The following is a 16971-nucleotide window of genomic DNA, read 5'->3' as shown; positions in this document are numbered from 1 at the left end:
TGCACTCTGCAGCATCCCTTGTGTTTTCCCATCACCACCGTTTGCAGAGCTGTTATGCTCACGCACAGCTGAGCGTAGCTTATTAAGTTTCCCCCTCTAGCTCCCTGTAAATGCATAGGTATTGCTAAAATGCAGAGGTATTGTTAGTCTTGTTCTGTGCTTGCCATGGGAGGTCCCACAGTGTGGCAGCTGGCTGTGGTGGTGTTTTGCTGGAGCTAGCTATGAGCTGCAATCTTGATGTCCGTAGTGCTCTGGTGCAGCAGTGCCCAGGGCTTCCCATGCTCTGACTGGCATTTTCCCCAGTTCCTGGGAGCAAGTGAATAAAGGAGAAGGGGAAGATGCCCTTGTGGAGCTCCTGCAAAGGGGGCCACAAACTTTGCAGGAAGCATTTGTTGATGCCTATTTCTGTGTCATTGCAGGCGAAGGACAGCGATGATGATGATGAAGTCACTGTCAGTGTGGACCGGGACCGCTTCATGGACGAGTTCTTTGAGCAGGTGAGAGTTTTGTTTCCCCAGTGCAACTTTAAAGCCAGTTCAGAGCTGTCTCTTGGTACCAGAGCAGGCTGCAGGGCTGTGGTATGGGCTCCCACCGCAGGCCAGGAGCAGGGGTCAGGATGGGGGTGGGGGTCCTGCCCTGGCTGATGCCGCTCAGCTGATGCTTGGGGTCCTCGGGGGCTACAGTCAGGGTGCTGATTAGCAGGAAGAAGGCTTCCATGCAGACCTGAGGCTGTCGTGGGCTTACCTGGCCCATGGTACCTCTTGCAGAAATGGAGTGGGTGAGCCATGCAGCCTTCCTGCCTCCTGCCTGCTGCTAAAGTGGACCGGCTCTCAAACCTCTCCTGAAAGCACCTCTGTGGAGTAGCAGTTTCTACATGGGATTGATTTAATTTTGGGCCTCTCCTTACCAAACAAGAGGTTGTCTTCTGGCATGTGGGTGGCTGTAAGATCTGCATGCGGATTTTTAGCACACCCTTAGCATGGCATGTGTGTAGGGGGTGTTAAAATGTATCTGTGCAGGCAATGGAGTGGGGAATGAAAAAAATCTGACACGCAGATGGAGGAAGACGAGCAAAGTGGTGGTGTGAGTCGAAGGAGAAGACAGAGCTAGAGGGTGGGCAGCCCAGCAGGCAGAGGACACAAGTAGTTTTCCCCTCTGCGTGATGCCAGTGTGTCTCCCCGTACAGGAGAGTGAGGAAGATGCCAGTACTGATTTGCTGGCAAATTTGGCTTTGGTGAGGGGTCAAACTGGGCTTCTCAGCTACTGAAGCAAAGAGCCATGGGGGACGGACCCAGGACCAAGCCTGGCTTCAGCAATCTCAGCAATGTTCTCCACGCTGGAGGTGCAGAGTCTGGGAATCCGTAGGTCTGGTGCTAATTTAAGTAAGCCCCAAATGTTTGTGCATCACAAAGGACACAGGACATAGCATGTGTATTACATTGCTGTGACTGCAAAGCTGGCTGCTGTGATGTGGAAGGTCTGATTTCACGGCGGTCCTACAGTTTCAGGATCCAGCTGGAAAATATTAGTCCAGGAGGACATTTGCTGTAGTTCAGACATGTTTTGGTTGCTTTGGGATAGGGTTTAATAATCCGCCCCCTTTCCAAAAGTCCAGGCCTCTCACAGGAGACCTGTCTTGTTGTTTATCCCCACAGGTGGAAGAAATTCGAGGGTTCATTGATAAAATTTCGGAGAACGTGGAGGAAGTGAAAAGGAAGCACAGCGCCATCCTTGCTTCGCCCAACCCTGATGAGAGTGAGTGAGCCATGATCTGCTTGTGTCCCTGTGGGAATGAGGCTGCACTGGGCTGGGCTGCTTGTGGGGTGGACAGAGTTAGACAGAAGTCCTCTTGTCTTCAGGTGGCCATGGCTGGAAAGCCACAAGCTGCTGAGATGGCTGATGGCTGGGATGAGGGAGGGCTGGAACCTGAATGGAAAGGAGATTGAGGGATGGCTGATGGCTTTCTGACCTTGACAGGTGGTGAGGGTCCAGTGAGGCTGCTGGAGTGGAATTCCTGAAGAATGGAACAATGTGGAGGCTGAAAAGAGCAAATGGCTGTTTTTATGTTGTTTGACTGTTGTCTTACTCTGAGCTGCCTGGGAAGGGTATGTGGATGAGGCAGCGCTTGCAGAACAGGCTGAGCATTGCCTGCTCAGCCCAGAATGGTGCAGCTCTTCTTCGAGCCCATGGTGTGCACTTGTGATGGTGTCCTCTCTGTCCTGAAGGACATTTTTCTGCTGGCTGGCCAAAGAGTCTGTCCCTTCCAGACCTTACTGACACATCACTGTTTTCTTCCCTAGTCTTCTGTTCCTGAGGTTTGTTGCCAGGAACAGAAGTTAAGTATAGCAGCACCCAAGAGGTGGCAACATTTGGGAGTCCACAGGATTTGGTAGAGTTAGAGCTGTGGGTGATGAGTTCCCCTGTCCCAAGGTGTAAGCAGTTCCTCTTCCCAGGGACCCGAAGGAGCTGGCCCTGGCAGAGCACCTGGGGCTGGTGGGGCCAGCTGGGCTTCCTTAGTACAGAGACTTTCCAGCTTTGGTGTTTGCAAACCGCTCATTGGGGAGCGTGTGGGACTGAGGTGCTGAGCTCTGAAAGGGAGGGCAGGGGTGAGCACAGCTGAGCAGAACTGCTTATCAGTGGGGCTGGACCAGGGATATCATTTGAACATCTGCTGTTCTTCAGTCTTACTCTAAGCCCATGTAGGCTCTCCTTCACCCATCTTCCTCATGGTGCTGGTGGTCGCAGGGCTGGTGGTTGCAGGGGTGACTGTGCAGGATGGCTCTGAGCTGCCAGCAGCCCTTGTTGTTGGGAAAAGGTCTTGCTTTGATGGGCCAATGAGTGACTGCTGAGGAGCTGAAGGCTGCAGTGGCCCTGGCTCAAGGGTATGATTAGGGGGCTGGGAAGCTGAGACTAGGTCCGCCATCCGCTCTGCTCCTTCTTTTCATTTGCTGAGTGCAATTCCATGTCTGCTCATATACAACTGTGAATTGTTTCTAGAGGTCCCAGGAGACAGCCTGTACACACATTCTCTTGTGTTCAGCCCTAAGTCAAATCAATAGGTATTGCTAATTGCTTGGAAGAACCTGGTCCTTTCTAAATTGTCTCATATTCCTCTATCCTAGTAGCTGCTTCTCAGCTCAAATTCACTTGGCTGAGCCTGGAAGCAAGGGATGTGTTCAAGGGAATTCACGTATGTCAGACTGTTGCTCAATCATCCTCCAGGCTCTTTTGGTCTGCACTTGCGCTGTAAGATTTTGCAGTGTTTCTTTTGGGTGCTTTCAGGGAAGAGCTGTCATTGCTTTACTTCTGGCTGCTGGGCTCATACAGCATGCATCGGCATGGTGTCCGCTCGGGGCTGAGCCAGAGCTCTGGCTGCAAAGGGCACTTGTAGCCTAAAAGCATAATAATCTATTTAAAAGTCTGAGATCTGCAGCAAACAAGACACTGTGACATTGATGTGACTTCCAGAAGCAGCTAGGACATTAAGAGTGCTTCTGGTTACCTTGATTTGGTATTATAGAAAATTGAGTTTAAAATGCCAAAAACTGTTTGGGCAGCAAAAGAAGAGACCATACCCTGTTGAGAAATTAGTGTTTTGTAATATTTTGGTGTGTCCAGGAGTTGTAGTGGGGCTGATCAGGTAGTCAATGGCACACTGGGCTGCAACCACACATTGCTGGCTTGTGTCCCATTTGTCACCCACCAGTATCCCCCAGTCCTTCTCCACAGGGTGCTCTCCATCCGCCCATCCATTCATGCATGCATCCATCCCTGCCTCCTTCCCTCTCTCCCTTCCTCTCCCAGTATGTGCTGGTACTGGGGGTTGCCCTGACCCAAGTGCAGGACCTTGCACTTGGCCCGGTTGAACTTCATGATGTTCAGGTGGGCTCACTCCTCACATGTGTCACCACAAATCAGCAAGAACTTCTTCACCACAACTGTCCACAGCTGGGTGGATGCCGGGAGTTGTGTCTGACCAGCCTCCAGCTCCCCCAGGCTGCTGTGTGCTGGGGCTGCAGGAGGTATGGTATCAGCTGAGTCATGTTCCTAGGAGCAGGGTGTTCACCCTATCTGATCACTGCTCCCTTCTGTCCCTCGGCACATGGGGGTAGAGTGCTGGAGATGCTCCTCAGTGTCCTCAGGACAGGAGACAACTTTGGTCATAGCTGCACGGTTCTGCTTAGATGATCTAGAGAGGCATTAAACTCAATGTGGCTTTGTAAGAGTGGGCCATGTGCTGTCTCATGGGACTGTGGGTAAGCTCTTGGAATAATTTAGGGTTGGACTGGATCATCTTTAAAGGCCCATTCCACTCGAAACATTCTGTGATAACTGATGATGTGCCACTCCTAGCTTTTCTGTTTCCCAGAGACTCAGCCAGGCCAAGAGCAGCATCAGGCCATGTCTGTCTGCTCCTTCAGCCCCAGGTGAGTCACATGAAACCCAGCAGAAATTCAACCAAAAGTGGGATTAACCTTGGCTGGAGCTCAGTCTTGCACTTTGGTGGGTGGAGGTGGTGGAAGGTCCCGTCGCAATGAAGGCAATGCAGTTGGGAATGGTGGGTGCTGGCGTGGTGCCCAGCAGCCCCCCCATTGCCTACCAGTGCTCGTGAGCCCACCTGGTATTTAATGCAAAGGCTTGTAATCCAGGGAAGTGAATTTATTGAGCTTAATTTTGAAATTAAGAAGGAAAGTTTTCATGAGGCATGAGAGGGGGATGCAGCCAAGGGGTGCTAAAATGTAGTTGGTGAAAAGCTGGTCTTGGTGTGTGCTCACTGGTGTTTGCTTTTTAACATGGCAAGTGACTGACACCTGTGGTGACAATCAAGGCAAGACATTGCTCTGCAAGGGCCAAACTTACAGGGGATTTGGGGTGCTGTTTGCCCCTTCCGGAGCAGCACCTCAAGTTGCTTCTTAGTGATCTCTAAGCATTTTAGCATCTTGTGAAACCTCCATTACAAAGTGATAGGAAGTAATCCTCCAGAGTATCAGAAGAAAGACACAGACTTCTCATTCTTTTCTGGAGGCAGATGCGCTGTGTGTGGTGCAGCTTGGTTTGGTGAGGTGCAGCACCTTCATCAAGAAATACAAACTCCTTAAACACCACCAGCAACTTCCTCATGGAGCTGGAGGATCTTGGAGTGGGTCTTCAGAAGATCAGGAAAGAGATGAGCTGATAATTTGGTTGAACAGTGGTTAGAGTTGCTGTTAGAGCACTGAGGGCGGGCGGGCTGGACATAGAGTGTCTGCTGGCTAAATTGCTTGCTGCTTTTTCAGGGTTTCTTGATAGAAGGGAGACTCCACAGATACAGTCCTACTGGAACCTGTGTCTTAAATGACTGTGTGCTTAGGTGGATGCAAGCCCTTGGTGCTCTCCTGCACGTGCTCTGCTGTTGCAGAAGAGGCAAGGTCCAGGTGTCTGTGGGAGACCTGGATTTACCCACCTGCCTGGCATGGGGCAGAGGTGCTGGGCTGGATCTGTGTTGCACAGAAGGGCTCATCCCTCCTCTCCCTTCCCACTGATCCCTCTTCTGGCTGCACAGAATGTTCTTGGATCCACGTTGCTGCTGCTGCCTGAGCTTATTTTGGCGCCTGGTGGGTGGGCAGCTGGCTGGCTCTGCCATTGTGCCAACAAGGTGGCAGCCCCCCTTGCAGCTCTGTCAGGCTCACATCTGGCTACAGGGGGCACGGGGAGGGTCTCCCCGCTGAGCAGCTCCATACCGCAGGGTGGGCAGCATCACATCAGGACTTCAGTGGGCTCGGAGTGTCTGAGGGGCTGTATTCCTCCTCGGTTCAGAGCCATTGCTGCTGCTACTCCTGTTTTGAGTCACAGCTCCTGGCAAACCTGTTCCTAAAATCCTTCTGGTGAGCTGCTGCACCTGTTGTTACTCCTGGCACTTGAGGCAGGGTCTTCATTCTCGGTCCTTGGTCTGGGCTGCTTCCCAGAGGAGGTGGCTTTGATGGCAAGTTGCCAACTGGAGAGGAATGAAGTGACAGTTTGTTTTGTTTTGGTTTTTATTTATTTTCCTCGAGTGGTTGGTCTCTGCCATGCATCTTCTCTGTGGATCATGCCCTCCCCGCGGCCGTGCTCTGCCACTCCTTGGTGCTGCATCACGTGACGGGTGCTGTTCCTGAATGAATTGCCTCTGGGAACGTAAATCATAGAATGGTTCGGGTTGGAAGGGACCTCAAAGATCATCGAGTTCCAACCCCCCTGCCATGGGCAGGGACACCTCCCATTAGAGCAGGCTGCTCAAGGCCACATCCAGCTTGGCCTTGAACACTTCCAGGGATGGGGCATCCACAACTTCCCTGGGCAACCTGTTCCAGTGTCTCACCACCCTCAGAGTCAAAAATTTCTTCCTGAGATCTAATCTGAATCTTTTTTCTTCCAATTTAAAACCGTTTCCCCTTGTCCTATCATTACCCTTCCTGGCAAAGAGTCCCTCCCCAGCTCTTCTATAGGCACCCTTCAGATATTGAAAGGCTGCTCTAAGGTCTCCCCGGAGCCTCCTCTTCTCCAGGCTGAACAATCCCAGCTCCCTCAGCCTGTCTTCATAGGAGAGGTGCTCCATCCCTCTGATCATCTTCGTGGCCCTCCGATCCTGTTCCAGCTGGTCCATGTCCTTTCTGTGTTGAGGACTCCAAAGCTGTACACAGTATTCCAGGTGGGGTCTCACGAGTGCAGAGTAGACCCCACATCTTCACATTTGAAGTAGTATCTTTCAGCCTGTGAGCTCAGTCCATCTCTGCAGGCTTCAGAAGACCCGATAAATATTTCAGACCTGGAAGCAGGTTCGTTATGGCTCTGCACCAGCATGGAAGAGGATGTATGCTTGTATGCTTGAACTCCAGTTTCATAATTTAAGCTGTGCAAACTCAAGGTGGTGGCTTGGGACACCAGGGCACAGGTCCCAGGTGTCTTTGTTCAGGCTCTCCATCTGTTGGAGGACACTTGAGTTGTTTGGAGAATGGCCTCTGTAATTTCTAGCAGTCCATCTCCTGGCAGAGAGACGTGCCAGGTGGTCAAGGAAGACAAATCATAGCTGCTCACCTCTGTCTAATATGTTGAGGCAAGACTGGCCAGTGCTAAAAAGGCAATTTGGAGTTTTCTTGGTGTCTAGGCTCTGACCAGAGCCTCATGTAGGCATAACCTTGCTACTCACTGGGTCCTTTTGTCACAGCTAGAAGCCTGCTATGCTCAGAGGAGATGCTGCTCAGGCACTGCCTAGAGGAAGGGAGGCTGCATCTGGTTCTTCCTCGAGCTGCTCTCCTCAGGCACTGCTTTCTATGCCTTCCTAGCTCCTTTTCCTACCGTGTGGTAATTTTTCTGGGGTTACATTCCCCCTGGTCCCGCCAGGGCAGAGAGGAGGTTTCCTTGGAGACCGGGAGTTGCAATCATGCTGCATTGGAGGCTTCAGGCTCAGGTTTCTGTGATGCTCTTTTGGGAGGAGCAGTGTGAGAGGACAAATGAGGATTTTGATGAAAACCCTGACTTTGTCCTTTGGGCCTCTCTTTGCTCCTCCACCTTCTGTGCTGCTTCTCCCACCTTCCCTGGGGTGGGAAATCAGAGCCAACCCAGACTTCAGCAGACCTCAGAGGTGGAGGTGAGAGGAGCTGGAGCTGTGGTGAAGCAAATGTGGCCCCAGCAAAGCAGGGGATTTGGCAAGGAGTGTCCAGGCGTGTCTTGGAGACATAAAGCAAAGCAGCATGTCTCCCCATGCACTGTGCTGCTCTCAACCCAAATCCACAACCCCGTTGGTGCTACCTCTGTCCCTGCAGGTCTGGCCAGGTGAGAGTTTTGGTGCAGGCAGAGCTGCGAGGTTCGTCCTCAGTGCAGTACAGGGGCATGGCAAAGGTGGCTTCAGCCCATTAGCCTGAAGAGGGGATAGACTCACAGAGTGGTTTGGGTTGGAAGAGACCTTGAGAGACCATACAGTCCAACCCCCCACTGTGGGCAGGGACACCCCACCCTTGTTCAGTGTACAACTGCTGCCCCTTGTCCTGTCGCCACAGACCCTGGTCAAAAGTCTCTCTCCCTCTTTCCTAGAAGCCCCTTTAGGTACTGAGCAGCCACAGGAAGATCTCCCCAGAGCTGTCTCTTCTCCCGGCTGCACAACCCCAACTCTCTCAGCCTTTGTCCACAGCAGAGGTGTCCCAGCCCTCGGACCATGTTGGTGGCCTCCTGTGGAGCGGCTCTAGCAGGGCCATGTCTGCCCTGTGCTGGGGACACTGGAGCTGGAGGCAGTGCTCCAGGGATTGTGAGGAGAGCACTGCTGGGGATGGAGCCCAGGAGATGCTTGGCTTTCTGGACTGCAGGTGCACAATGCCAGCTTGTGTCCTATTTATCACCCACCAGTGTCCCCCATTCTTTCTCCTCAGGGTGCTCTCTGTCCATCCATCCCTCTATTCCTCCCTCCCCAGTCTGTGCTGGTACGGGGGGTTGCCCTGACCCAAGTGCAGGACCTTGTACTTGGCCTGGTTGTATGGCAAGGTGTGGAGTGGATTTGATGGACATAAAATCATGAATCGCCCAGGGAGGTTGGACGTGGTCTGGTTGCTCACCACTCCTCCCAGAGTAGGGATGGGAATGGGGAAGACACCAGTGCAGCTAGTAGATGGCAGGGTCCCCACCAACAGAGGTGTTTCTTCATCCTCACTGTGGTTGGCAGGGCATGGTGTGGCAGCAGAGCTGCCTGCTCTCTGCAAACCTGGCGTGACATGGAGAGACTGATGGAGTGCTTGGCGCAGGGATGGGGGATCCTCTGCCCACTGGGGAGGTGCAGGAGCTCCTGCAGAGCGGCTCCAACATCTCACTAGACATTGGCATCCCAAGCAGAGCTGCGCTGATGATGCCTATTGTCATTATGGCAATACCATGCTGTGCTCAGGGTCTGCCTCGGGTGGCTGCATCCTGTGTCACACAGAGATGCTTTTCATCACCCTTTCACACACTTCTCCAGCTCCATCTTGAGCAAGTTTAGTTTCTTCTCCCAGTAATTCTTGTTGAACAGCTGCTTTAGGACTTAACCTCCAGTAGTCAGGAGCCATCTTCTCATTTCCAGCCTGAGTCTATTTATGATTGATTTATGTAAAAACATCACCCCAAGAACAAATATATTTAGCTTAAATAGCTGTTTGCCCTTCTGGCTTCATCCTGTCATGTCCACGCAGCAACTTGGTCATTTGCAAGGGCTTTGTGCAATCCCTGCCTTCCCTATCCCTATTACCTGGCCCAGCTCTGGTTCTGAAGGGCTGGCCGTGAAGTCTTGAGGATTTTTGAGGGGCCCTCGCTGCTGTTCAGCATTTCTTGAGCTTTTCAGACTACGTTGCTCTTCTCTTATCTTGTCATGTTACTATTCCCATGGAAGTTGGGGTCTGTCTGTGTGGGATGGGCCAGGCCTTCCCGCAGCCACTGGTGGGTGCTGGGCCTGGGCACATACAGGTGATGAGTGTTTGAAGGAGATGAACAGAGTGAGGGTTGGTGGGATGTGGTAGCACCTCTGCCTGCGAGCAAGAGGCTCGGCTGTACATTGGCTTGTGAAGACAACTGTCCAGGGAGCAGACAGTCCAGCCCTCCCCAGTGTCTCCAGGAGATCCCTAGTGGAGCTGGGAAACACCTCCCTTCAGCACTAAACCAGCTCCCGGCACCGATTCTGTGGGTGGGATGGGGCGCAGGTGTAGCAGGGGCAAGCGTGGGTCCAGGGATCCTCATGCTGTGGATTCAGGGATGCTCACACTGGTCCTCACCTTCCCTGGCCATTGCCATCACTCAGGATGGACCTGTGTGAGGCTCCCGCAGCTGCGTCACAGCCAGCACGGTGACACCTGCTGCCAGCCCTCGGGTGCTGCCCACAGGAATAGGACTCGTGGATTTGCTGTGCATCATCCCAATGCTGCAGAGAGGGTGCCCTGGGACATCTCTGTCCTCTCTCCCTTGTGCCCGTGTGGCTTTTTCTTTCTTGTCCCCTTGATGTGTCACGTGTTACTCCAGGTGAGATTTCCTTTTACCATGCAGCAGCTGTGCAGCCCCCCTGCATGCCCGAGCTTCAAGATCGCCAGCACCTATTGTCTGCTCTGTCATCCTGAACAACGCTGGGTGATCCGCAACACCGAGTGAATGCAGAGTAAATATCAATTAACTGTAATCTGATTCATGGCAGCATGAAAAAAGAATAAAAATCAGCTGCTATGTAATTATTTTGGGCTTAGTTTAGACCAAACAGTGGCAGTCCTGAAAGATGTGTTATCACTAACACAAGGTGCATCTTTTGCTTAAAAAATTGATCTCCTTTGGGCTGTGCAGCAAGTGGCACCTAAAGAGCCCGTTGCATGATTGGCCATGAGGAGGTGACTTTTGGAGCAGAAGCCTGTCCTTGCTGCAGAGTTATTGTTGCTGCTGTCACAGCACAGGAGAGCTCCCATGGCTCATTGACTTTGTGTGTCTTCACACAAAGTCAATGTCTTTGGGTTGGAAGGGACCTTGGAAGGTCTCTAGTCCAACCCCTCTGCCATGAGCAGGGACATCTTCAAGTAGACCAGGTTGCTCAGAGCCTTGTCCAACCTGACCTGGAATCTTTTCAGTGATGGGGCATTGACCATTACTCTCTGGGCAACCTGGGCAAGTATCTCTCACCACCCTCACTGTAAAAAATTTCTTCATTATATCTAATCTAAACGTACCCTCTTTTAGTTTAAAGCCATTACCCCTTCTCCAGTTGCAACAGGCCCTGCTAAAAAGTTTGTCCCCAGCTTTCCTATAAGTCCCTTTAAGTACTGAGCAGCTGCAGTAAGGCTTCCCCAGAGCCTTCTCCAGGCTGAACCCCCCGCAACTCTCTCAGACTTTGTCCACAGCAGAGGAGCTGCAGCCTTTGGAGCATCTTCATGGCCTCCTCTGGCCCTGCTCCAACAGGTCCATGTCTTTCTGCTGTTGGTGGCCCCAGAGGTGGAGGCAGTGCTGGGGGGGGTGTCTCCCCAGAGCAGAGCAGAGGGGCAGAATCCCCTCCTCCACCTCGCCCTGCTGGCCACGCTGCTGGGGATGCAGCCCAGGGTGCAGGGGGCTTTCTGGGCTACCAGTGCACATTGCCAGGTTGCGTTGAACTTTTCGTCCACCAACACCCCCAAGTCCTTCTCAGGGCTGCTCTCAATCCCTTGATCCCCCAGACTTTATTGAAATGGGGAGTTGCCCCAACCCAGGTGCAGGACCCTGAACCTCACGAGGTTCATACAGGCCCACTTCTTGAGGTTGTGAGCAGGGTAGCCTGGGGATGGTACCACAACCCCTATTCTTGCTGTGTCCCAAGAGGACTGGGACAGAGTGACTGGCAGGAGGTGAACAGCCCTGGGATGTTCACAGGGCCACCACTGCCTTGAGTCGCACTACCTGTTGCATCTCATATTTTTTTTCCTCTGGCTCCTCTTGTCTGTGTGCGAATTTGGCCCTGGTCACTATCCTGCTTCTCCTCCCCTTGCGCTTGCCAGCCTTGGCTGGTCCTTGAGCTAGGACCAGGTCCAGAGCCAGGTCCAGGGGGGTGGGTGAGCTGAGCTGAGCCGAGCTGTGCCAGGGCCACATCGTGCCGCTCTGGTGGTCTTGCATGGTGAGGCTGCCTGTCCTCTCCTGCAGTCTGAGGTGTTTGGCCCATGGAGGTTGGAAAGAGGGAGGAGGAGGGAAAGGAGAAAAATGAGAGGGGATACGGCAGCTCTGCCCCTTGCAGCTCTGGCTGGAAGAGTTGAGACCTTCTTGCCCAGCAAGTTGGCCAGGCTGGGGATCCTCTAGTCAGCAGGCTAGATTGCTGCCTAAGGCATAGGCTGCTCCTCAGGCTCTCCCTGCTGCATTCATGGCTGTTTTGCCAGCTGGGCCATGGAAGCCGGGAGGGAGAAGAGGAGCCAGAGGCCCCTCTGCAGCAGCCAGGAGCCCTGCTCCAGTGGACAGTAAGCCGGGCTGAGGTGCTGGCCCCAGCGCGTGGGGTGCTGGGTGGTATGGGGACATGTGTTGCAGTGGCACCGCTCCTGGGTGTTCCTTGCTTTTGACTCCATCCTGTGATTGAGTTTCTCTCGTCTGCTTATAGCAGCCAGGATCCTCTCCTCATCCCCTTCTGTGCTCCACATGGCATGAAAATTACTGTGATTTCTAATGCTTTTAGCTCTCAGGCTTGGCTTTGGCAGGGGAGGCAGGCAAGGGAGGCTTGAAGGCCAAAGGGTGAAAGAGCAGAAACGTGGGGCAGCCTCAGGAAGCGCTGGGAAAAGGAAACGGCAAGATGAGGGGGATGCAGACTGGCATCTGCGCAGTGAGCCCTGCCCTGCAGGCCTGCCTGCACGTGGCTTTTGCAGCGCTGATGCTCTTTGGAGCCATGTCCCCAATGTGTGAGGGGACACGTCACCCAGCAGCACGGCTTGGTTCACAGAAGCGTGCCCTCGTCTCAGGGTGCTGGGTGTGCTGCCTGCGCAGGCAGGAGAGGGGCAGAGACCCTGGGATGGAGTAGGATGCTCTCCAGCAGATCTCATTCAAACCCAGCAGTGTAACGCTTTGCAGCTAGATCTCAGCTTTCTCTTGCTAAACCTCTATTGTCTCAGTGTTGACACGAGTGGATAATCTGTTATTTGCAGAAATGAGTTTAGGAGGGCTGAGATGAGCAAGCCGTAAATCCTGTTACTCTGCTTTCCCAGGATTACTTTGGTGCTGCTGCACACTGTGGCATGGGGAAGGCTTTGTGCTGTCTAGGCATGCCAAGAACAGGGGAGCAGCCTGGATCTGGCTGACAGAGCAGCAGGAAGAGGAGAGTGACCAGCAATTCTGTGACTTCCTTGGTCCCCAACATCACCTGCACCTTGGGGATCACACTGCGGGCACTGCTGTGGCAAGGGATTCCAGCTGTGGTGGGATTCCAAGAATTGGCTTTACAAAACTGTAGCTGATTTATTGAGAAATGAAAAAGTCAGGGATGGTGAATTGGAAATGGCTGGAAACAGCTTGAGGAGGAATTACTGGTAAAAACCAATCAAGTTTTGGGCAGCTGGGAAAATAGCGGTTGTGAGTGTGTCTTTGGGTAACTTTTACCCATGTGTGGCAGGGTGGTGTGTGTGGTTGTATTTCAGATGGAAGGAGGGTGATGAGTCGATTAAAGTGGAGATTTTAGGCAAGTGGTGGGAGAACACAGGCGACAGAGCAGGAAATCCCGAGTGCTGAAGGACTCTGAGAGCTTTTACAGTGTGGAGAACCAGGAGCAAAGCAAGGAGCACATGTGGGCTGAGTCTGGAGGAGGAAGCGGGACAGGTCTCTGACATGGACACTGTTTGGCTGGGATGGTTAGGTAGGTGGTCACGTGCCAAGGAGTGGACTTTATGCTAGACAGGGCTAGTGTTTGGCTCCTCTTACCCATTGGGTCCTGTCACGTCCGGGTTGGAAATGGGGTGTCCCTGTGTCTGCTGCATTGTCCTCTGGAGCAAACAGACGTGAGTGGTCCAGACAGTTTGGCTGTCCATGCTTTGAGAACAATATGTATCAACTGATAAAGATGTTGAGGAGAAAATGGGAGAGCAACTGAAGGGCTAACCAGGGGGATGGTTAGATGGTGGGATGGTGATGCCCCCAGTGGGAGACTAGGTGGCCTACTGGACAGCGGGTTGGGCAGTGATAGAACCAGCTCTGAGACACTCCTGCAGGGAGCAAAGCCCTGACAATCGCTGTCGATGCCAGGGAGCACCCAGCTAGACAAACCCAGCCAGGGGTCACCCAGTTCACCACTGGGAAAACGGTGCCTGTCCCATCCCTGAAAACTGTTGGTGGAGAGCAGAAGTTCTTATTGTCGGGAGTGGGAGATGGACCCGGAGTAACGATGTAACCTCAATATGAGTATGATCGTTCTCCCTTTATTCATGTTTTTACAAAGTATATATAGACAGGCAAGCAGAGCACGCGCTAACGGTAGCTCTACAATTGGCTTACAATCTCTGTTCACGCGACTAGAGCGCTCACACAATTGGTGTAGACCCCTTGTCCACACGCAGCAACATTCTCTCATCTTCTGGATGCGGTCCCGTTTATCTTATCTACCAAGTAGCTGCTTCTTCTTACTTCTGCTTTTCCCAGGAGAGTTCATGGTCATCTCCAGGCCTTTATCTACATCAAAGACTGGGTTGCTCATTGCAATTAAATCGTGGCCTTTTTCACACAGCCATTCCTCCACAATTCCCCCTTTTTGTTTTTGAGCAATCCAGGCTTGGTTTACTACTTTTAACATAGTTCTCTTAATACAACTAAGTACTAAACATAAGCACAGACCTATGATTACAAGGATTATTATAATGCGCAAGCCTTCAACAAGCAAGTCTACTAATCATTGCCGCATATTCCCAAACAAGATAGTTAGCCAGCCATCTAAAACCCCATGGTTTTGATGAATTTTGTTGGCATGTTCTTTTAACCACTGCAACTGTTTATGAATTGATTTACTGTGATCGGACAAGTTAATACAGCACATGCCTTCAAAATCCTCACAACCATGACTTTGAGCTAATAGTACACACTATAGTTGCTAAATTCTTCTACCTTAAAGCCAGTTAATTCTATCAAACATGTTTGAAAAAGCTCTATAGCAGAGGCAAGCAATAGGCAAAAAGCTTGTTGTCTTGTTTTGTTTGCCCAGGTAACCCACATATTTTCTCTGGGCTCAATTTTGTGAAGAGTCATTACCACCGGGATCAACATCCCTAGGGCTAGGATCTTGAACATCTTGGTTGTCAGGTGGATCATGTTGAGTCAGAGCAGGTTTTACGGCTCTACTGGGCACCCACGCTGGACCACGATCTTCTAATATAGCGTCTTTAATAACGCCACTCCAGCGTGTAGTCCTCGGAGGTGTTGAGGGATTCACTAGCCATGAAGGTGTGTTATCATCCTTCCTCCCCACACGTAAGTTTAACTCCTTGAGCCGTCTTGAAACTGTCTGTAACATTTTTTTTTCTGTGGTGTCTGTGGACAGTTTACGACTCTTGTCGGGAGGCGGAGTTGACGGACCAGATGAATTGCTGAAGGGGGGTAGCGGTGGATACAGGGCAGGCGGAGGTGCTGTGGGCGGAGGCCGAGACGCTGCTCCCCCCAAATCGATGAGATCAGTAGGTGTTTCAGGCCCCTCCTCTGCTGGAGTTTTCTGAGCAGGCACTTCCGCATGTGCATTACTTTTCTGGTTTGGCTTAGCACCACTTACTTCCGCTTTTTCCGAGTTTTGCAAGGTGTTTAGCAGTAAATCTTTTTCCTCCTGAGGAGGGTCAGGGGTCTCATTAGCTCGAATTTCAGCAACAGTTTTACATGTGGACCCGGTCATTCCCTGTACCGCGGGCAGTCCGAAGAACCGCGCAATAGGTCCAGGCTTGCCTTGAGGTTTTAAGGCGGCTGCTCCCGGACCCAACATTTGAGCAGCTACACAGGCTTCTTCCCGCGCCGCTTTCATTGCTGTGAAGGTCTCTAGCACAGCATTCCACAGCTCGCGGACGGCTTTTATCTCCTTCTCCTCTTTTTCATCCCTCTCGATTGATTTATGCCACATCGTCTCTCCAAAGTCTCGCCATTCCAAGACAGAAAACAGCATATGTGTGTCAGAAAAATGACCCCATCGCTGTCCTAATTTAATTAACTTTATCAGCTGTTTTGCCGGCACTTCAGTCCCTCTCACAGAGAGGATTCCAGCGAGTGACATTGCTGCAGCTTCTACTTCCATTGCTGCGCCAAAGTTCCTGGGAGGCGAGGGGCCACCTCGAACCGTTGTCTGCTCCGTCTATGCGCCAAGCAGCACTCCTCCCAGTTTAAACAACTGTTTTGCCGGTGCTTCTATCTCTCTATTAGAGAGGATTCCAGCAAGTGACGTGGGCCGCAGCTGGCGTTTGCACCGCTGCGCCTGAGAGGTGAGGAGCGACCTCACTCCAGCGTCTGCCCTGCCTTTGCCCCCAGGCAGCGCTTCTCTCAGCCGTGGTTTCCCACTCCCCCTCCTCTAGCTGCTTACCGCAGTCTCAGAGATTTCAGTCCAGCTGAACAAACCGCTGCTACCAGATGTCGGGAGTGGGAGACGACCCAGAGTAACAATGTAACCTCAATATGAGTATGATCGTTCTCCCTTTATTCATGTTTTTACAAAGTATATATAGACAGGCAAGCAGAGCACGCGCTAACGGTAGCTCTACAATTGGCTTACAATCTCTGTTCACGCGACTAGAGCGCTCACACAATTGGTGTAGACCCCTTGTCCACACGCAGCAACATTCTCTCATCTTCTGGATGCGGTCCCGTTTATCTTATCTACCAAGTAGCTGCTTCTTCTTACTTCTGCTTTTCCCAGGAGAGTTCATGGTCATCTCCAGGCCTTTATCTGCATCAAAGACTGGGTTGCTCATTGCAATTAAATCGTGGCCTTTTTCACACAGCCATTCCTCCACATCTTATGAAACCAGTTCGGGAAACAGCGACCAGTGTCTGAGTGGATCAGGCTGGGAAATGATAGAATAATCATAGAATGGTTCAGGTTGGAAGAGACCTTAAAGATCAGTGAGTTCCAACCCCCCTGCCCTGGGCAGGGACACCTCCCACCAGACCAGGTTGCTCCAAGCCCCATCCAACCTGGCTTTGAACCTCTCCAGGGATGGGGCACCCACAGCTTCTCTGGGCAACCTGGGCCAGGCTCTCACCACCCTCACACCAAAGAATTTCTTTCCGAGATCTCATCTAAATCTCCCCTCTTTCAGTTTGAAGCCATTATCCCTCATCCTGTCACTCCCCTCCCTGATCAAGAGTCCTTCCCCAGCTTTCCTACAGCCCCTTACTGGAGAGGGCTCTAAGGTCTCCCTGGAGCCTTCTTTTCTCCAGGCTGAACCCCCCCAGCTCTCTCAGCCTGTCCTCACAGCAGAGGGCCTCCAGCCCTCGGAGCATCTTCATGTCCTCCTCCAGCCCCGCTCCAACAGCTTCATGTCCTTCTGATGTTGG

General features: G+C 52.2%; 1 protein-coding gene across 1 annotated transcript in view; it reads left to right on the top strand.

Annotated features, from left to right (window-relative positions):
• Nucleotides 1-338: 338 nt before the first annotated feature.
• Nucleotides 339-16971, top strand: part of STX1A (syntaxin 1A) — a 93405-nt gene continuing 76772 nt past the window's right edge. The window contains exons 1-2 of the mRNA XM_014959709.1: nt 339-497; nt 1656-1755. Of these exons, the coding sequence (XP_014815195.1) occupies nt 339-497; nt 1656-1755 (259 nt within the window). The remainder of the gene's footprint in view (nt 498-1655; nt 1756-16971) is intronic.

The sequence above is a fragment of the Calidris pugnax genome, unplaced genomic scaffold (genome assembly GCF_001431845.1).
Source record: "Calidris pugnax isolate Ruff unplaced genomic scaffold, ASM143184v1 scaffold461, whole genome shotgun sequence".
NCBI classification, from domain to species: domain Eukaryota; kingdom Metazoa; phylum Chordata; class Aves; order Charadriiformes; family Scolopacidae; genus Calidris; species Calidris pugnax.
This window is presented reverse-complemented; position numbering and strand designations above follow the sequence as displayed.